Genomic DNA, 21,710 nt, shown 5'->3' with positions numbered 1-21,710 from the left:
CGGGCAGTGTTGGAGGGTCAGTGCTGAGGGAGCGCCGCACTGTCGGAGAGTCAGTGCTGAGGGAGCGCCGCACTGTTGGAGGGTCAGTGCTGAGGGAGCGCTGCACTGCCGGAGAGTCAGTGCTGAGGGAGTGGGCACTGTCGGAGGGTCAGTATTGAGGGAGTGGACACTGTCGGAGGGTCAGTGCTGAGGGAGTGCTGCATGGTCGGAGAGTCCGTGCTGAGGGAGCGGGCACTGTCGGAAGGTCAGTGCTGAGGGAATGCCGCGCTGTTGGAAGGTCAGTGCTGAGGGAGCGGGCACTGTTGGAGGGTCAGTGCTGAGGGAATGCCGCGCTGTTGGAGGGTCAGTACTGAGGGAGCGGGCAGTGTTGGAGGGTCAGTGCTGAGGGAGCGCCACACTGTCGGAGAGTCAGTGCTGAGGGAGTGCCGCACTGTTGGAGGGTCAGTGCTGAGGGAGCGCTGCACTGCCGGAGAGTCAGTGCTGAGGAGCGGGCACTGTCGGAGGGTCAGTATTGAGGGAGTGGACACTGTCGGAGGGTCAGTGCTGAGGGAGCGGACACTGTCGGAGGGTCAGTGCTGAGGGAACAGGCACTGTTGGTCAGTGCTGAGGGAGCGGGCACTGGTGGTCAGTGCTGAGGCAGTGGGCACTGTTGGTGGTCAGTGCTGAGGGAGCGAGCACTGTTGATGGTCAGTGCTGAGGGATTTGGCACTGTTGGTGGTCAGTGCTGAGGGACCGGGCACTGTTGGTGGTCAGTGCTGAGGGAGCGGGCACTGTTGGTGGTCAGTGCTGAGGGAGCGGGCACTGTCGGATGGTCAGTGCTCAGGGACCGGGCACTGTTGGTGGTCAGTGCTGAGGGAGCGGGCACTGTTGGTGGTCAGTGCTGAGGCAGTGGGCACTGTTGGTGGTCAGTGCTGAGGGAGCGAGCACTGTTGATGGTCAGTGCTGAGGGATTTGGCACTGTTGGTGGTCAGTGCTGAGGGACCGGGCACTGTTGGTGGTCAGTGCTGAGGGAGCGGGCACTGTTGGTGGTCAGTGCTGAGGGAGCGGGCACTGTCGGATGGTCAGTGCTCAGGGACCGGGCACTGTTGGTGGTCAGTGCTGAGGGAGCGGGCACTGTTGGTGGTCAGTGCTGAGGGAGCGGGCACTGTTGGTGGTCAGTGCTGAGGGAGCGGGCACTGTTGGTGGTCAGTGCTGAGGGAGCGGGCACTGTTGGTGGTCAGTGCTGAGGTACGAACACACTATTTTGTAAATTGTGAAAGCAATGCTGTATTGGTACCATCTTATATTTTCTGAACGTTATACCAAGGCCCTGTCTGCTGTCTCATGCCAGTGGATGTAATTGATTTGAGGCCAATATTTCTGTTGAAGAAGAGGTCAATGTTTGCCCCAGCGTTCTGGCCAAAATGGGAATTTCAGTCATTAAAAAAACATAAATGCGGGACATATGGCACATTGCATTTTTTTCGAATCTCACTGTGTGCAAATTGGCTACATTACAACAGAGTCTAAATTTTAAAACTCATTGATTGCAAAGACCAATTCAATGTTTCCAACCAGTTGTGAATGTAACACGGATCTAAGCGCACCAGATTGGAATTGCTAGTTCTCGACCATTGAAACTCTTCTCTGGAAGGGACATTGAGGCTCCTGATTGAGATCTCTTTCCGATATTACCATGTCATTTACTCGTTCTCTCGCATGCCACACCTATAAACGACACTCTCGTGTGCTCGAGTTTTCTTCCATATAAGGTAAGGAATGTGAAGTGTCTCTGCAGTTTCCGTTGGGGCAGGTTCTTGCCCTCGGGGTTCTCTCTGTCTCACACACTCTTCCTTCCTGTATGTGTCACTGGCCCATGTTCAGGCCTGTCTCAGTCTCTCCAACTTTTCATCGTATGCCTCAAAACGTTTTGTTTTCTACTGTTTGCCAATTTGTGGTGCGCATAGAATTTATAACAGGAAAAAAGGACATTCAGACATCTGTGATGGTGTTTTTCGCACAGGATGTGGGCAAAGCCAGCATGAATTATCCATTCCCAAATGCCCTGAAACTGAACGACTTGTTCAATTGATTTAAAGGATAGTTAAAATTCAACCACATTGCTACAGATCTGGAGTCACATACAAGCCAGACTGAGTAAGGGCAATATTAAACTCGTGTACATTCTACATGAGCCACCTCTTTGCCGTTTCACAGCTGATTTTGGCAAAGGACAAAAAGATTGATTAAAAGGGGAATAGTAGACTATGAGAGTGAGCTTGCCAGGAACATACAAACTGACTATAAATTTCTATAGGAAAACCAAGAGAACTGCGGATGATGGAAATCAAAAACAAAAATAGAAATTGCTGGAAAAACTCAGCAGGTCTGGCAGCATCTGTGGAGAGAAATCAGAGTTAATTTTTGGGTCTAGTCACCCTTCCTCTGATGGTAGCTCTGAGAAAGCTGGTTTTAATGCAGAATATAGGGTAGGGAGAGGGGCTAAAGAGTAAATGATAGGTGGAGATAGAGCTCAAAGAGTGAACAGTTGGACAGAGAAATGAATGGATAATGGTTAGCGTTGGAGAACAAATGGCTGCTAATGAGGACTATTAGTGGCTAACAAGAGGCTGTGTGTAATAGCAGATCATATAATAACAAGGCCTGGTGTGTGGGGTTTGGGGTGAAGACATGCGAGAAGGTATTTCAAACCCTAAAATTGTTAAACTCAATATTGAGCCCAGAAGGTTGAAGGGTTCCCATGCGAAAAATGAGGTGCTGTTTTTCCAGCTTGTGCTAAGCCTCGCGGGAACGCTGCAGCAGGTCTAAGAAAGAGATAACAAGGTGTACACCTGGGTAAGCACAACAGGCCAGGCAGCATTGGAGGAGCAGGAAAGCTGATGTTTCGGCTCTGAACCCTTCTTAAGAAATGGGGGAGGGGAAGGGGATTCCGAAATAAATAGAGAGAGGGGGAGGCGATGATTGAAGGTGGATAGAGGAGCAGATAGGTGGAGAGAAGCCGGGCAGGTCAAGGAGGTGGGGATGAAGCCAGTAAAGGGTGAGTGTAGGTAGGGAATTGGGATGGGGGTTGTTAGTGAGGATGGAGGAGTGGGTAGGTGGGAGGGAAGACGGACAGATCAAGGAGGCAGGCCCAAGATGGGCTGGCCTTGGGATAAGGTAGGGGGTGGGGAGATTTTGAAGCTTGTGAAGTCCACATTAAGACCATTGGGCTGCAGGGTTCCCAGGTGGAATATGAGGTGCTGTTTCTCCAGCCTTCAGGTGGCATCATTGTGGCACTGGACGAGGCCCAGGATGGGCATTTTGTCCAAGGAGTGGGAGGGGGAGTTGAAGTAGTTCATGACTGGGAGGTGGTCCGAGGAGGAAAAGCAGCCTGAACGGTCCCCGTTCATCACCCCCTCTTTGTCCTCTATAGCCTTCTGGACTCAATATTGAATATTGCTGTAAACATTGCCTATCCATGTACTTGTCCAAATGTACAGAGTGTGAAAATAGATAAGTCCCCTGGGCCGGATGGGATTTATCCTAGGATCCTCTGGGAAGCCAAGGAGGAGATTGCCGAGCCTTTGGCATTGATCTTTAACTCGTCATTGTCTACAGGAATAGTGCCAGAAGACTGGAGGATAGCAAATGTGGTTCCCCTGTTCAAGAAGGGGAGTAGAGACAACCCTGGTAATTATAGACCAGTGAGCCTTACTTCAGTTGTTGGTAAAGTGTTGAAAAAGGTTATGAGAGGTAGGATTTATAATGATCTAGAAAAGAATAATTTGATTAGGGATAGCCAGCACGGTTTTGTGAAGGGTAGGTCGTGCCTCAAAAACCTTATTGTGTTCTTTGAGAAGGTGACCAAATAGGTAGATGAGAGTAAACCGGTTGATATGGTGTATATGGATTTCAGCAAAGCGTTTGATAAGGTTCCCCACAATAGGCTATTGTACAAAATGTGGAGGAATGGGATTGTGGGAGATATAGCAGTTTGGATCGGAAATTGGCTTGCTGATAGAAGACAGAGGGTGGTAGTTGATGGGAAATGTTCATCCTGGAGACCAGTTACTAGTGGTGTACCCAAGGGTCGGTGTTGGGTCCACTGCTGTTTGTCATTTTTATAAACGACCTGGATGAGGGCATAGAAGGATGGGTTAGTAAATTTGCAGACGACACTAAGGTCGGTGGATAATAAAGTGTGAAGCTGGATGAACACAGCAGGCCAAGCAGCATCTCAGGAGCACAAAAGCTGATGTTTCGGGCCTAGACCCTTCATCAGAGGGTGAAGGGCCTAGGCCCGAAACGTCAGCTTTTGTGCTTCTGAGATGCTGCTTGGCCTGCTGTGTTCATCCAGCTTCACACTTTATTATCTTGGATTCTCCAGCATCTGCAGTTCCCATTATCACTAAGGTCAGTGGAGTTGTGGATAGTGATGAAGGATGCTGTAGGTTACAGAGAGACATAGATAAGCTGCAGAGCTGGGCTGAGACGTGGCAAATGGAGTTTAATGCAGACAAGTGTGAGGTGATGCACTTTGGTAGGAGTAACCGGAATGCAAAGTACTGGGCTAATGGTAAGATTCTTGGTACTGTAGATGAGCAGGGAGATCTCGGTGTCCATGTACACAGATCCTTGAAAGTTGCCATCCAGGTTGACAGGGCTGTTAAGAAGACATACAGTGTTTTAGCTTTTATTAATAGAGGGATCAAGTTCCGGAACCAAGAGGTTATGGCGAAGCTGTACAAAACTCTGGTGTGGCCGCATTTGGAGTATTGCGTACAGTTCTGGTCACCGCATTATAAGAAGGATGTGGAAGCAGGAAAGGGTGCAGAGGAGATTTACTAGGATGTTGCCTGGTATGGAGGGAAGGTCTTACGAGGAAAGGCTGAGGGACTTGAGGCTGTTTTCGTTAGAGAGAAGAAGGTTGAGAAGTGACTTAATTGAAACATATAAAATAATCAGAGGGTTAGATAGGGTGGATAGGGAGAGCCTTTTTCCTAGGATGGTGACGGCGAGCACGAAGGGGCATAGCTTTAATTCAAGGGGTGAAAGATATAGGACAGATGTCAGAGGTAGTTTCTTTATTCAGAGTAGTAAGGGAATGGAACGCTTTGCCTGCAACGGTAGTAGATTCGCCAACTTTAGGTACATTTAAGTCGTCATTGGACAAGCATATGGACGTACATGGAATAGTGTAGGTTAGATGGGCTTGAGATCGGTATGACAGGTCAGCACAACATCAAGGGCCGAAGGGCCTATACTGTGCTGTAATGTTCTATGTTTCTTTTAAATGTTGTAATTGTACCTGCCTCTACCACTTACTCCTGGCAGCTTGTTCCAGACATACAGCACCGTTTGTAAAAACGTTACCCCTCAGCTCCCTTTTAAATCAAGGAGACAAAATTGCCGGACGTGGTAATGATGATTGTATATGGTTGAAAATGGGCTGGCTGTGCTCAAAACAACTGATACAGGACAGAGATAATGGGAACTGCAGATGCTGGAGATTCCAAGATAATAAAATGTGAGGCTGGTTGAACACAGCAGGCCAAGCAGCATCTCAGGAGCACAAAAGCTGACGTTTCGGGCCTGGACCCTTCATCAGAGAGGGTCCAGGCCCGAAACGTCAGCTTTTGTGCTCCTGAGATGCTGCTTGGCCTGCTGTGTTCAACCAGCCTCACATTTTATTATCTTGATACAGGACAGAACCTAGAGGTTTGAGGGGAAAGTTAAAAGCAAGGAAGAGGGTATTCACATTCTGATATTTTTCTGAAGCTGTGAGGTACCTGGGCGGAAGAATCATAGAGCTGTACAGCATGGAAACAGACCCTTCAGTCCAACTCATTCATGCCGACCAGATATCCTAAATTAATCCAGTCCCATTTGGCAGCATTTGGCCTGTATCCCTCTAAACCCTTCCTATTCATGCACCCATCAGATGCCTTTTAGAAGTTGTAAATGTACCGACCTCCACCACTTCCTCTGGCAGTTCATTCCTTACATGCACCACCTTCTGTGTGAAAACATTGCCCCTTAGGTTCCTGTTAAACCTTTCCCTCTCACCTTAAACCTATGCCCTCTCGTTTTGGACATCCCCTCCCCAGCGAAATGATCTTGCCTGTTTACCCTATCCATATCTCTCATGACTTTATAAACTTCTATAAGGTCACCCCTCAGCTTCCAACACTCCAGGGAAAATAGCTCCAGGCTATTCAGTCTCTCTCTATAGATCAAAGCCTTCAACTCTCCTTCTAAATCTTTTCTTAACCCTTTCAAGTTTCACAACATCTTTCCTATAGGATGGAGACCAAAATTGCGGGCAGTATTCCAAAAATGTTCTAATGTCCTGTACGGCTGCAACATGATCTCCCAACTCATATACTCAGTAAACTGACCAATAAAGGCAAATATACTAAACACCTTCTTCACTATCCTACCTGCCTGTGACTGCACTTTCAAGGAACTATGAACCTGCACTCCAAGGTCTTTTTGTTCAGTGACACTCCCCAGGTCCTTAACATTAAGTGTATAAGTTCTGCCCTGATTTGCCTTTCCAAAATGCAGCAGCTCGCATTTAATCTAAATTAAACTCCATCTGCCACACCTTGGCCCATCTGATTGAGGTCCCATTATACAGAGGTAACCTACACTGTCCACTTCGTCTCTAATTTTGGTGTCATCTGTAAACTTACTAACCATATCTCCTATGTTCACATCCAAATCATTTATGTAAATGAAGAAAAGCAGCAGGCCCATCACTAAGATGACAAGGTGTAGAGCTGGATGAACACAGCAAGGCAGGCAGCATCAGAGGAGCAGGAAAGCTGACGTTTCGTGTCTGGATTCTTCTTCAGAAATAGGGGAAGGGAAGTGGACTCTGAAATAACTAGAGAGGGAGGCAATAATGGAAGATGGAGAGAGGGTCGGATAGGTGGAGAGAGGACAGACAGATCAAGGAGGCAGGGATGAGGCTAGAAGGTAGAGAGTTGGGATAGGAGTTGGTCAGTGAGGAGGGAGGGGTGGGTAGGTGGGAGAAAAGACGGACAAGTTAAGGAGACAGGGATGACCTGGGCTGGTCTTGGGATGAGGTCGGGGTTGGGGAGATTTTGAAGCTTGTGAAGTCCACATTGAGATCATTGGGCTGCAGGGTTCCCAAGCAGAATATGAAGTGCTGTTCCTGCAACCTTTGGGTGGCATTGTTGTGGCACTGGAGGCAACCTAGGACCATCACTGATCCTTGTGGCACACCACTGGTCACAGGCCTCCAGTCTGAAATGCAAGCCTCCGCAACCACTGTCCAGCCAGTTCTGTATCCAAATGGCTAGTTCTCCCTGTATTCTATGTGATCTAACCCTGTTAACCAGTCTACCATGATAAGCTTTGTCAAATGCCTTGCTGAACTCCAAACAGATCATGGGGAAGCAGTGACCTAGTGGTATTATCGCAAGACTGTTGATCCAGAAACCCAGGTAATATGACTTTGGTTTGAATCCCACCACAGCAGAGGGTAGAACTTGAATTCAACAAATATCTGGAATCAAGCATCTAATCCATCCATGAATCCATTGCTGATTGTCAGAAAACTACCATCCCTACCTGGTCTGGCCTACATAGGACTCCAAACCCACAGCAATGTGGTTTACTCAACTGCCCTCCAGGCAATCAGGGATAGAGGGATATAGAGGGATGGGCAATAAATGCTGCCTGGCCAGCATCACCCTCATCCCATGAGCAAATTTAAAAAAATCTACCACTTTGTTCCCATTGATTGATTGTCTTTGTTACTGCTTCAAACTAAAACCTTTCAATCAACTTGATTACTTTCCCATGCACAAAGCCACATTGACCATCTCTAATCAGTCAATGCCTTTTGACATACATGCAAATCCTGTGGGAGATGCTCCTCCAGCTCATCTGCCTCACTTGAGCACTGCGGTAGGCCAGAAAGAGAAATATTGGCAAACAAGAGCAGTGGTGTGATGTGGCAGGCAACCAGGCACTCTGGATAATTTTCCTAAATGAATTCCCTCCTTGTTTAGGGCGTGTATTTTATTGTCTAAGAGAATCAAGCCATTAATTCCAAAATCTACTTTATCATGGTGGGTTTTTCATCTACCTTGTTAAGAGGAGGGTACCAATATCATGACTGAACATGTGGGTAACTAACTTACCATGGTGGCTTCTTCAGTTGCTTCCTTAAGCAGGTGGCCCTGGAAGGGGAGATAACAAGGTGTAGAGCTGGATGAACACAGCAGGCCAAGGAGCAGGAAGGCTGACATTTCAGGCCTAGACCCTTCTTCAGAATCCACCTTCCTGTTTGGCTTGTTGTGTTCATCCAGCTCTAAACCTTACCTCAGATTCTCAAGCATCTGCAGTGCCTACTGGCCCTGGAAAGGGGTGAATGCATTGTTGGGGTATCTTCCAAGATATTCTATAGACTTCAGAATAGCTCTTCCACTGTGACAGGTAGCTAACATAATTGGTGTTTTTTTGGTGGGGGTGGGGGTGTCAGTTAAGGAGAGAAGAGAAGGAAGCTAGGAATTCCAGGCTAGTCAGCCTAATGGGCTTCGTGGATGAGAGAGAGAGTCATCCTTGTACCCACATGGGCCCTACTTAAGGCCCAAGGCTGAATGAAGAAATTTCAGCCAAAGCAGTGAGCAAGTTTGTAGAATTTTTGCCAGAAGCACTTATGGAAAAAACCTGAATGTCAAAAAAGTTAGAGGATCAAAAGAATTATAGGGATAAAGCAGGGTCAGGCCAAGCTGATCAGAGCATGCTCAAAGGGCTGAATTTGCCAATTCTCGTTGCTTCCAAAGAAAGCCCAGATTCTAGAGAATGACATTCAGCAATTGAAACCAGAGCAAGTAATGATTGAAACAAGACATTGGTGACCAAAAATCCATTTTATTATTCTACAATTGAACAGTTATAAACAAGTGTAATATTTCATTGAGGGAATTAACACTTACTCCCAATTGCCAGCATCCAAAAACTTCAAACTGATCATGAGCTATTGATATGTTATAGCTGTAACTTCCAGGAGATTCAAGTTTGTCTTAATGGAGCACAAATGTAATACATCTGTTACTATCAGTATAACAATTGGAAGCCCTTAATGAGTCTCAAATTCTCAGTTAGAGAGTCACTGCTTTATAGTTATCTTGATTGTAATCAAGAGGATAGTTTGGAATGACTCATGCAAGACAATTGACAATCCATAGTCTTGTCTTTTGACAGGAAGCAGGCTTCAAAGTTTCACACTTGCTACTGAAAATATGATGGTCAAAGAGGACCTTGGATACAAGCAGGTTTGTGGCAAGGTGAAAGTTAGACCATAGAATTCCTGTCAGACAAAAAAAGTTTAAGGAATGAGGCAGGGTCACAAGACAGTTCTGGTCCCTACAGCAAGTTAGAAGCACTTGCGATGGACAATAGAGGGACCAGACTCATCATACTCCTGCTTACTGATCCACATTTGCTGGAAGGTGGACAGAGAAGCTAAGATGGAGCCTCCGATCCATACTGAATACTTCCTCTCTGGTGGAGCTATGATCTTAATCTTCATTGTGCTCGGAGCCAAGGCTGTGATTTCCTTCTGCATCCGATCAGCAATACCAGGGAACATAGTGGTTCCACCAGACAGGACAGTATTAGCATACAGATCCTTCCTGATATCCACATCACATTTCATGATGCTGTTATATGTGGTCTCATGGATACCAGGGGATTCCATACCAATGAAGGAGGGCTGGAGCAAGGCTTCTGGACACCTGAAGCGCTCATTGCCAATGGTGATGACTTGGCCATCAGGGAGCTCGTAACTTTTCTCCAAGGCTGAAGAGGAGCTGGCTGTCTGCATCTCAGAGTCAAAGTCCAGGGCCACATAAGCAAGTTTCTCCTTGATGTCACGCACAATCTCCCTCTCGGCTGTGGTTGTGAAGGAATAGCCGCGTTCAGTCAGGATCTTCATCATGTAATCAGTGAGATCCCGACCAGCCAAGTCCAGCCTCAGGATGGCATGAGGCAAGGCATACCCTTCATAGATCGGCACGGTGTGGGACACACCGTCACCAGAATCTAGCACAATGCCAGTCGTACGGCCAGAAGCGTACAGGGACAGCACGGCCTGAATGGCAACGTACATGGCTGGGGTGTTGAAGGTCTCAAACATGATCTGGGTCATCTTCTCCCTGTTGGCTTTGGGGTTGAGGGGTGCCTCTGTGAGGAGAACAGGATGCTCCTCTGGGGCCACTCGCAGTTCATTGTAGAAGGTGTGGTGCCAGATCTTCTCCATGTCATCCCAGTTGGTGACAATGCCGTGTTCAATGGGGTACTTCAGGGTCAGAATGCCCCTCTTGCTCTGGGCTTCATCTCCAACATAGCTGTCTTTCTGACCCATTCCCACCATCACACCCTAGATGGAGAAATAAAACAATCAGATAGTACTCAAGGCACTTATAGTAATTCACACCCTATTACTGTTTCTTAAATCCAATCACTTTTGAATTTTGTTTAAAAATGTACAAACTGTCTGACTGAAAGTGCTAGTCTTGGGCTATAAAGTTGTTTATGAATTTATTTGTATAGGATTAGGATCATGTTGTAGCTTGTTATTACACCTAGAGATTAATAGACAATTCACAAGTGAGTAATGTTTAGCCAGGATCCAACTTTACACCAAGTAAAGTAACAGGATCTTAGATACAGGACCAACTAGATCTCCCTCCCTAGTACAGGGATTAGTTATAACTTAAATTTGGTGAGAAAGTTCTACACTAAGAAGTGGATTAGCAAATCTGTTTAACCAAGGTAGTCTTTTGTATTGTGACAATGCACATTTTACATCAGAGTTGTATTATTATCCTCATGTTGGAGGGATGGAAGTTCAATAAATTGTTAAGTTTATTTATGGCAGTTACCCAGAAGTGCAAGTTTTCCCCTAACCCTGCAAATTCACAGAAGTTGGGCAAACCTTGCCCATTCTTAGCAATTAGATTGAGGCTCAGAAATAGGACTGCATGTATGTGAGCTAGAGATTCTGTAATAACACTTGCCATATTTTATTACTGCTAAAATAGCTTGTAAACAGAGCCAAGAGTTCCAATCCTACAGTGGTAAACTGATTAAGTTAATTATGTTCTGCACTGATGGAGAAGTGGTAGCATTGGACTAGAGGTGGACAAAGTCAGAACACCAGGTTATAGTCCATTTGGCTGTCAACTCCACCCCCCAAAAATCACTGCTCCTTTGTTAGGTGAACTCCCCCAGTGAGTGTGTTAGTGCTCTAGAAGCTTGTGAGCTCAAAATCTGTTGAACTAACCTGGTGTTCTGACTTGATTATGTCTACAGTTTAAATTTGTATTCAACATGATACCTCTAAAGTATACTAAGAGTCAGTAGAAAGTATACTGAAGTGTAGCCACTTCAGTCAGAACATCCCACAAACTGTAAGCAAGCCAGTGTTCAGAATGTCTTCAAAGGGACTTTGACTAAGAATCAGGTGAATACTTGACACCTCCAGGCAGGTCTAGTATCAGTGGAGATTCAGAACTTCCAACTTAATCTTAATAAAGAAAAGTAGGCACCTCTGACAGCACAGAATGGAGCTTATCTATAGGACAGACCATTACTAAAATAAACTGCCTGTCAGTTTCCTCAAGCTGAGGAACCCTCACCTACACCAAGGGGAAAGCTAATTAATGCCAACATCAATTAACACCCACCATTCCAAGTGCCATATAAAGTGACACAATCTTGGCAGTTATAGAATGGCTATCAAAGGAACATTGAGCATTCTGGGGATATAGACTAGGGTGCAAGGAGCATCAGAAGGGTTGGTTTTTAAAACTTGGAACAGGTACTGAAGCTTAGAAGGATTAAGGTACCAAGAAACAAATCTTGTGTTTTTGTCACAGCTTTGACAGACTCAAGTCACTTCATGAAGTAATTCAATGTTGAAAGTGATGGGAGGTAAAGTCTTGGTCCCATTACAAACCTTAACAGTCTCAAATCAAACCCTTGCCACCACCCCCACCCTCAAGTCACCCCAGAAATACAAGTCAGTTACATCCCACACTTAAAGACAAGTCTCCCATCACTAAACAGGTGAAGTGAAGTTGACTGGGAAGTACAAGTCAGCTCTGCTCACTTTCCTATTTCAGTAAACATTCAGCACTATAGCTTTAGTGACTACAAGGACTTCGAATAAGCAGTAGACAGTTGGCATTTTAGTTTTACTGAATGAGGAGCTTTTCCAAAGCACTTCATCTTAAAAAGAAAGTTACCTGGTGACGGGGACGTCCCACAATGGAGGGAAACACAGCCCTGGGAGCATCATCGCCTGCAAAGCCAGCTTTACACATCCCAGACCCATTGTCAACCACCAGAGCTGCAATCTCATCTTCAGCCATGGCTTAGAATCTGCAGGAGGTGACTGAAAGAGGAAAAAAAACCATTACAGACCAAATTGATGCCCACTTAAGAACAATTTACAGAGTTTACAACTCTCAGGGATACCAGCAACTGGCACAACTTAACAATAGCCTCACATCACCTTCTGGAAAAGGATTGTACTGCTTCCAGGCTAGCAGATGTGCTTCTTTATTGAGCCACTTTCTTTAAAGAGCATGAATCTCCACCCAAATTCCCATCACATGAAGCAACCAACCAATGAAATGCAGTGATTGTTACAAACCAGCCATTGATGTACAAGTGGGTGGAGCTCAATTCAGCCACAGGGAAAGAATCCAATCATGTAATTATTTTGTGACTTCCTGGTATTATTCACACCTTGAAACATAAAACATCCTACCCCAGCCTAATTTGGTATTCATTTTCCACTTGAATTAATATTTATAATTGGATTTAACCATTTAGTGGGAGGACTCCCTAAATCCACAATTCCCTTGGTGTCACTAAGGTGATGCTAAACTCGGGAATCATCCCCTGGATAATAAAATGTGAGGCTGGATGAACACAGCAGGCTCAGCAGCATCTCAGGAGCACAAAAGCTGACGTTTCGGACCTAGATCTCTGATGAAGGGTCTAGGCCCGAAACGTCAGCTTTTGTGCTCCTGAGATGCTACTGGGCCTGCTGTGTTCATCCAGCCTCACATTTTATTATCTTGGATTCTCCAGCATCTGCAGTTCCCATTATCACCAATCATCCCCTGGACACTGGTATGAGCAGCAACGTGCAATGATGCTGGTTCATGCATTTAAAACACTGAAATATTTCACAGGAATGATTATCAAACTGAATTAGATACTCAGCCACATAAAGCTTAGTGAAAGAGGTGGGTTTTTGAAGGAGCACCTCAAAGGAGGAGTGGAGTAGGGAGCGAATTTCAAGACTAGTAAATCCATGGCTGCCAAAGGTAATGAAATGTGAGGCTGGATGAATACAGCAGGCCCAGCAGCATCTCAGGAGCACAAAAGCTGACGTTTCAGGCCTAGACCCTTCATCAGAGAGGGGGATGGGGTGAGGGTTCTGGAATAAATAGGGAGAAAGGGGGAGGCGGACCGAAGATGGAGAGAAAAGAAGATAGGTGGAGAGGAGAGTATAGGTGGGGAGGTAGGGAGGGGATAGGTCAGTCCAGGGAAGATGGACAGGTCAAGGAGGTGGGATGAGGTTAGTAGGTAGGAGATGGAGGTGCGGCTTGGGGTGGGAGGAAGGGATGGGTGAGAGGAAGAACAGGTTAGGGAGGCAGAGACAGGCTGGGCTGGTTTTGGGATGCAGTGGGTGGAGGGGAAGAGCTGGGCTGGTTGTGTGGTGCAGTGTGGGGAGGGGACGAACTGGGCTGGTTTAGGGATGCGGTGGGGGAAGGGGAGATTTTGAAGCTGGTGAAGTCCACATTGATACCATTGGGCTGCAGGGTTCCCAAGCAGAATATGAGTTGCTGTTCCTGCAACCTTCGGGTGGCATCATTGTGGCACTGCAGGAGGCCCATGATGGACATGTCATCTAAAGAATGGGAGGGGGAGTGGAAATGGTTTGCGACTGGGAGGTGCAGTTGTTTATTTCGAACCGAGCGGAGGTGTTCTGCAAAGCGGTCCCCAAGCCTCCGCTTGGTTTCCCCAATGTAGAGGAGGCCACACTGGGTACAGTGGATGCAGTATACCACATTGGCAGATGTGCAGGTGAACCTCTGCTTAATGTGGAAAGTCATCTTGGGGCCTGGGATGGGGGTGAGGGAGGAGGTATGGGGGCAAGTGTAGCATTTCCTGCGGTTGCAGGGGAAGGTGCCGGGTGTGGTGGGGTTGGAGGGCAGTGTGGAGTGAACAAGGGAGTCACGGAGAGAGTGGTCTCTCCGGAAAGCAGACAGGGGTGGGGATGGAAAAATGTCTTGGGTGGTGGGGTCGGATTGTAGATGGCGGAAGTGTCGGAGGATGATGCGTTGTATCTGGAGGTTGGTGGGGTGGTGTGTGAGAATGAGGGGGATCCTCTTTGGGCGGTTGTGGCGGGGGCGGGGTGTGAGGGATGTGTTGCGGGAAATGCGGGAGATGCGGTCAAGGGCGTTCTCGACCACTGTGGCGGGGGGAAGTTGCGGTCCTTGAAGAACTTGGACATATGGGATGTGCAGGAGTGGAATGCCTCATCGTGGGAGCAGATGCGGCAGAGGCGGAGGAATTGGGAATAGGGGATGGAATTTTTGCAGGAGGGTGGGTGGGAGGAGGTGTATTCTAGGTAGCTGTGGGAGTCGGTGGGCTTGAAATGGACATCAGTTACAAGCTGGTTGCCTGAGATGGATACTGAGAGGTCCAGGAAGGTGAGGGATGTGCTGGAGATGGCCCAGGTGAACTGAAGGTTGGGGTGGAAGGTGTTGGTGAAGTGGATGAAGTTTTCGAGCTCCCCTGGGGAGCAAGAGGCGGCGCCGATACAGTCATCAATGTAACGGAGGAAGAGGTGGGGTTTGGGGCCTGTGTAGGTGCGGAAGAGGGACTGTTCCACGTAACCTACAAAGAGGCAGGCATAGCTGGGGCCCATGCGGGTGCCCATGGCTGACAAAGGTGCACTGATTAACATTGGGGAGATGTCCAAGATTTGGCTGTAGTGCAGATACTGTGGAGAGTTGTGGTGCTAAAGAAGTTACAGAGATAGGGGACAGTCATAGGAGTGGAGGGACTTGAAAATAGAAGTGAGAATGTTACAAGTGAAGTGTTGGTGTATCTGGGCCCAGTGTTGGCTGTGAGCCTGGGCATGGTGTTAGGAGAATGGAATTTGGAGCAGCTTATCTGGCCACATATTCACCGTCTGTAAGAGCTAAAGAATACTCTTGTCTTGGGGCTGACAGATGTGGATCATAAGTCCTGATCTTTTATTCCTGTTGTGTGTTAAGTAAACCCAGCAAAGAAAGAGTAAGCCAGCTTTAAATTATCTTCAGTCTCCTTCAACAAGATAAGAGCTGGGGAAATCGAACATAGTGTTGTTCATTGGTGACTGTGGTGATTCTCACCAGAGAGTGGGCTCCTCTCATGCTCACTATTCACTGTGTGTATTTTGATGGAAAGAATGACAGTTCACTGTGGGCTGGCAATATGTTCTTGTAGCCAGCAAATTTTAGTCCCAAAGACCTGGGGAGCAGTGAGTGTTAGTGCAATGGCAATCGCTATAAAGCAAAGTGTTCCAGCACACAACGGGTTAAAGTACGCACATTCCTCTCACTGACTCACAAGCTGTACAGAATTTACCTTAAATGGTAATCTACCTGCAGAACTTGCTCAGCCACACCTTGATATTTAAAGGAACAGGCTAAATAGAGAGCACCTAGCTAACTTTACACAACGTCCTCTGTTTCTAGAGAGATTCCAGCTCATGAGATCCCTAAATGAAACTGGACACGAGGCAAACTAATTGGTTTCCACAGCAGCACTGTTTCTTTTTCATTCATTCCCCAGCTGTGGTTGTCAGTAGCTGCTGAGAGCAGCATTTATTTAGAAGTCAGATAATTTCTGGAGTGTGGAAGCAGGCCATTGGGCCCATTGAGCCCACACTGACCCTCCAAAAAGCATCCCACCCCATCCACCCAGCATTCCCTATGGTTAACCCACCTAGCCTACACATCCCTGAATACTATGGGTGATTTAGCATCGCCAAATCACCTAACCTACACGTCTTTGCACTGTGGGAGGAAATTGGAGCACACAGAGGAAACCCACACAGACGCAGTGAGAATGTGCAAACTCCACACAGACAGTCACCTGAAGCTGGAATCAAACCCAGGTCCCTGGCACTGTGAGGCTGCAATGCTAACCACTGAGCTACTGTCCCTGTTCCCTCTGGAGAAGCTGGTGGTGGGCCAAGCACTTTGAACTAATGTGGCTAATACTTGTATGAGCCTATTGCAACTGAAGGCCTTGCGTGCCACTTCAAAAGGCTGTCAGTGAGTGACTGGAGTCACAATATCATCCTGACCAGTCAGCCCTGAAGGCCTTAACCAGTGTAGAGGTAGGAAGAACTGCCAATGTTGGAGTCAGAGTCAACACAGTGTGGGGCAGGAGGAAAACAGCAGGCCGGGCAGCATCAGAGGAGCAGGAAAGTCAACGTTTTGGGTCAGGACCCTTCTTCATTAACCACAGTGTACTCTTGACTTTCCATCTGAAGTAATCAGTCAAATTGAACTCACCAAGATCTCTGAACTTGGCTAGTCTGGTCACTCTTCTGTATTTTAATTGTTGCATCTTTGGTGATTGTCTCCTTACATGTGATTTCCATCCCTAAACTTTTCACGTTCTCTCTCTTTACTCCAGCTTTAAGATAATACTTAAAACTGGCCTCTTTGCCTCAACCTGTGTACATCTGACAGAATATCGCCTTAGATGGATATAATTTATCCTGATAGTCACTCCTATGAAGTTCCTTGCAACATTTCAGTTTATTATAAGTGCTGTATAAAGGCACATTTAAGTCAGTGTTTTAAACATCCAGATGAGTACAGCTCAGAAGGATGCCATGAGATAGTAAGAACTGTAAGTGCTGGAGTCAGAGATAACACAGTGCAGAGCTGGATGAACAAAGCAGGCCAGGCAGCATCAGAGGAGCAGGAAAGCTGACGTTTCAGGTCGGGACCCTTCTTCAGAATTTTCTAAAGAAGAGTCCCAACCCAAAACGTCAGCTTTCCTACTCCTCAGAAGAACGCCATACCATCTTTGCCGGCTCTGTGAAAAGCTGTCCAGCTGGTGTGAGTTCCCAATGGCCCTTTTGAGTTTTCTTCTTCACTTGTATTTCGACAATTTATTTTTGATAATTGTAACACAACTTGCTTCTACATACCCTAACCTTCCCCTTCCTTTCATACAGCACATCCCAGATCACAACATTCTTCCTTAACTCCCACCTGGCTCATTAAGTAATTAAAAACCAAAAGAACTGCAGATGCTGTAAATCAGGAACAAAAACAAAGTTGCTGGAAAAGCTCAGCAGGTCTGGTAGCATCAGTTCTGAGGAAGGGTCACCGGAGCTGAAACGTTTTCTCCTCCACAGATGCTGCCAGACCTGCTGAGCCTTTCCAGCAACTTTGTTTTTGTCATTAACTACCCTGATAGCAATCACATTGTTATGTAAATAAAGCTTCTGCAAAGACCCAGGTTTTTGACTTCCCAAAGTCCCACAGCACAATGTAACCATTGAAATGTATTTTGAAGGGTAGCTACTAAATTCTGAAGCAGGTGATTACTTTCTACTGGGAGAGGCATGATTTCATCAGAAATAGATTTAGATTTGGATTTAGGTTTTATTGTCTTGGGGTACAAGAGTACAGGGCAAAGTGCACAGTGTTGCCACACAGTGCCATCTTAGGTACGAAGTGTCTAGATACAAAATCTTAGTTACAGAAATAGAAAAATAAACAAATAAAGTTAAAATGTTAGAGCTATGTGATGATAATTGTATTTTACTTGCCAATAGTTAGAAATGATTTGCATGACTTTGTCACATGCCTAACAAATTTGATTGAATTTTTTGAGAAGGTGACCTAGTGTGTAGATGAGGGTAGGGCATTTTACATAGTTTATGTGGGTTTCAGCAAATCCTTTGACAAGGTCCCACATGGAAGATTGATGAAGAAGGTAAAAGCACATTGGATCCAGGGTAATAATAGGAACTGCAGATGCTGGAGAATCCAAGATAACAAAGTGTGGAGCTGGATGAACACAACAGGGCAAGCAGCAACTCAGGAGCACAAAAGCTGACGTTTTGGGCCTAGACCCTTCATCAGCTCTGATGAAGGGTCTAGGCCTGAAACGTCAGCTTTTGTGCTCCTGAGATGCTGCTTGGCCTGCTGTGTTCATCCAGCTCCACACTTTGTTATCTTGGATTCAGGGTTATTGGGTGAGATGGATCCAAAATTTTCTTAACAGTAGGAGACAGAGGGTGGTGGTGGAAGGCTGTTTGCGTGACTGGAGATTGGTGTCCAGTGGCATAGCACAGGGATCTATGCTGAGTTCCTTATTGTTTGTGAAATATATATTAAAGATACAGAAGAAAATATGGGTGGATGATAAGTCCATTAGCAGACACAAGAATTGGCCAACTAATTGTGAAGAAGAAGGTCTTACGTTACAGGAAGATGTAAATGGGTTGGTCAGTGGCAGATGGAATTTAATGCTAACAAGTGTGTGGTGGTGTACTTTGAGAGAACTAACAAGACAAGGGAGTACTCAATGAATGGTAGGACACTAGGAAGCTCACAGGAACAGAGGGATCTTGAGGTACTTGTCCATTGATCTCTGAAGGCAGCAGGAAAGGTTAATAAAGTAATTAAGAAGGCATATAGGACACTTGTGTTTACCAGTCGAGGCAAAGATTGTAGGAGTAGGGAGATTATGTAGAGCTGTACAAAACTTTATAAAAAACAAAAGAACTGTGGATACTGTAAGTCGGGGACAAAAACAAACTTGGTGGAAAAGCTCGGCAGGCCTGTCAGCAGCTGTGAAGGAAGGAAACAGAGTTAACATTTCGGGTCCGGTGACCCTTCTGCTTTTTCCTTCACAGATGCTGCCAGACCTGCTGAACTTTTCCAGCAATCTTGTTTTTGTTCCTGTACAAAACTTTGTTTAGGCCACAACTGGACTACTGTGTTCAGGTCTCGTCACTGCAGTAAAGGAAGGGTGAGATTGCACTGGAGGGGCTGCAGACGAGATTCACCAGGCTACGTCCTGGATTGGAGCATTGTGGTGATGAAAAGAGAATGGATAAATTTGGGTTTTTGTCTTTAGAGCAGAGACCTGATTGAGAAGTAGATTGTAATGGTCATATACAGTATGAATAGGAAGAAGCTGTTCATCTTACTTGAAGCGTTAGTAATGAAGTGGCATAATTTTAAGATGAAGGGCAGGTTTAGAGGGGATTTGAGGAAAGGTCTTTTTTCATCCAGACAGCGATGTGAATCTGGAATGCGCTGCTAGGGATGGTAGTGGAAGAGGGAATCCTCACAACCTTTAAAGATTACTTGGACAAGTACCTGAATGTCACAACATTCACGGCAATGAGCTTAGTGCTGGCAAGTGGGATTAGTATAGATAGGTTGGTGCAGACTCAATGAACAGAAGGGCCTTTTCTGTGCTGTAAGACTCTTTGACTGTAGACTTAATGAGGAGGGATGGAAGGAGGCTCATGTGGACCCCCAACTTAGATCTGTTTACATTTCTGATGTGAGAAGGGGGCATTAAACTGTGGAGCATAACCCAAGTGTCCGTAGGTATTGTTATTTCTAATTGGTCTGTGTGTTTTTATTCATGCCTGAGATAGGTATTGCTGGAAAGGCCAACGTTGCCTGTCCCTACTTTCCCTGTTTTCAATACAGTTCAGCAAATTGTTGGGCCACTTCAGACACTATAATGCAAGCCAAGCAGATGTGGCTCTGGGACCAGGTAGAATGGGTAAGGACAGTATGTTTCCCTCCCTAAACGATGTTCGAAAAACCAGTGGACCTTATGTGACAGTGGTTAACTGTGATTTCTTCCCGTAGTTGCTGTCAGATGTACTGAGTTACTCCAGAAATTTCTGGTTTTGTTTCAATATTTCATGGTTCCTGTTTCTGAAACTAATTTTTTCTTCCCTGTTTTTTTTTGACAGAATGAATCAGAGAGTTGGGAAGGTGTGGCTGCAGAATGCAGGGAGGGGAGGAACCTGCCAGCATAAGCACCAGGTAAACTCAGCATTCCATACCTTATTTGGAAAAAACCTCAAGCACAGCAGGATGTCATATGTCTGATGGTAAATAGGATGATAACGGGGGATGGGAATGCTCAAGGTGTAAACTTTATTATCTGGGCTGTTTTCAACTTGCAGGGAGCAGTGTTCCCTGGGCAATCTGTACAAACTGCACTGTGAGACCTCACAATTTACGTCAAAATGTTACTGTATCTCCCACCCTCTTCGCTTCACAGACACACTCTAATTCACACAGTCACCCACGGTCTCAGGCACAGTCATGCATTAACTCGCCTTCCCTTATACATGCACACACATACACACACTCTAATTAACATTCAACCACCCGTTCACAGAATCACACTCACACTCACATATACACATAAATTCACTCCCACGCACATTGTGACACACATGAACACTCACGCACAGTCACACTGACACATACTCTCACACGTTAGCTCATACTTACACATAATGAGACACATATACAATCACATTGACACATACTTCAGATACATACTCTCTCAAATACGAGTTACACACACACACTCAGACTGACACAACACTGACAGCTGGCATTGTCACTGGATTTCTAGTTCTGAGGCCTAGGTATTTGTGTTCAAATCTCACCACAGCTACTCGAGCACTCTCAATCCAGTTGATAAACTTGAAACTAAAAGCTAGTCAAATGGTGACTGTGAGAGTACTGCTGATTTACCATCTGGTTTAATGACAATTTACACTGGCATGATCGACATTTTTACAACTATGGGCTAAATCTTAATCTTTTTGACTGAGTTAAGAACATAGAATATAGAACAGATACTCTAGTACCTCACACTCACTATATATCTGCTACAGTGCCAACCTCCCACCAAAGCTCACGCTCCATCACTCTCACTAACATCTACCCTGACTCACTGTCACCGACCCCAACCCGCAACAGCACTAACGCGTCATGCTCTCCATGCTGCCTACTCACTCACTTGGGTCACTTCCCCACCTGCGCAATAAGTAACAATTATGGCACCCACTTTCATCTCCCTTACTACCTGCAATTTTTTTCAACCTGTTAATGGGACATGGGTGTCGTTGGCTAGCCCCACAATTATTGCCCATTTGTAATCACCTAGAGTGCTGTTAAGAGACAACCACATTGCTGTGAGTCTGGAGTCACGTGTAGGTCAGACCAGGTTAAGGATGGCAAATTAAGTAAAAAATGAAAGAACTCAGATGCCAGAGACAAAAACAGAAATTACTAAAAAAGCTCAGGTGTCATCTGTGGAGAGAAATCAGAGCTAACATTTTGGGCCCAGTGACCCTTCCTCAGAACAGATTTCCTTCCTTAAAGGGCAATCATGAACCAGATTTTGTTTTACAACAATTGACAGTGAATACGCGGTCACCATTCCAAATTTTCTTTTTGAGTTCACAGTTCACCATCTGTCATGGTGTGATTTGAACCCAGACCTTAACTTTAGGCTCTGAATTGCTAGTCCAGTGAAATTACCACCTGGCCACATGACCATATGTTCCAGCCACTCGTCCCCTTTGTCAACAGCATTAAAAAAAC

General features: G+C 45.9%; 1 protein-coding gene and 1 long non-coding RNA gene across 2 annotated transcripts in view; one reads left to right on the top strand and one right to left on the bottom strand.

Moving 5' to 3' along the window:
- Positions 1-21,710, top strand: part of LOC132209599 (uncharacterized) — a 33,795-nt gene that overhangs the window by 10,841 nt on the left and 1,244 nt on the right. Inside the window, exon 2 of the long non-coding RNA XR_009445796.1 lies at positions 20,057-20,129. This is a non-coding gene — a long non-coding RNA (uncharacterized LOC132209599). The remainder of the gene's footprint in view (positions 1-20,056; positions 20,130-21,710) is intronic.
- On the bottom strand, positions 8,871-12,645 carry LOC132209598 (actin-3-like). Its single transcript, XM_059646279.1, has 3 exons — positions 12,536-12,645; positions 12,267-12,415; positions 8,871-10,396 (listed from the first exon to the last, which is right to left on the bottom strand). Exons 2-3 carry the CDS (start codon positions 12,390-12,392, stop codon positions 9,392-9,394), a joined length of 1,131 nt encoding a protein of 376 aa, XP_059502262.1. The 5' UTR covers positions 12,393-12,415; positions 12,536-12,645; the 3' UTR covers positions 8,871-9,391.

The sequence above is a fragment of the Stegostoma tigrinum genome, chromosome 5 (genome assembly GCF_030684315.1).
Source record: "Stegostoma tigrinum isolate sSteTig4 chromosome 5, sSteTig4.hap1, whole genome shotgun sequence".
NCBI classification, from domain to species: domain Eukaryota; kingdom Metazoa; phylum Chordata; class Chondrichthyes; order Orectolobiformes; family Stegostomatidae; genus Stegostoma; species Stegostoma tigrinum.
The sequence above is the reverse complement of the archived record's forward strand: the minus strand, read 5'-3'. Positions and strand labels throughout refer to the sequence as shown.

Coding starts and splice junctions, on each gene's coding strand:
- LOC132209598 (XM_059646279.1), bottom strand. CDS start 12,392: ATGGCTGAAGATGAGATTGCAGCTCTGGTGGTTGACAATGGGTCTGGG. Junction 10,397..12,266: donor TGGGACGTCCCCGTCACCAG/GTAACTTTCTTT, acceptor TTCTCCATCTAG/GGTGTGATGGTGGGAATGGG.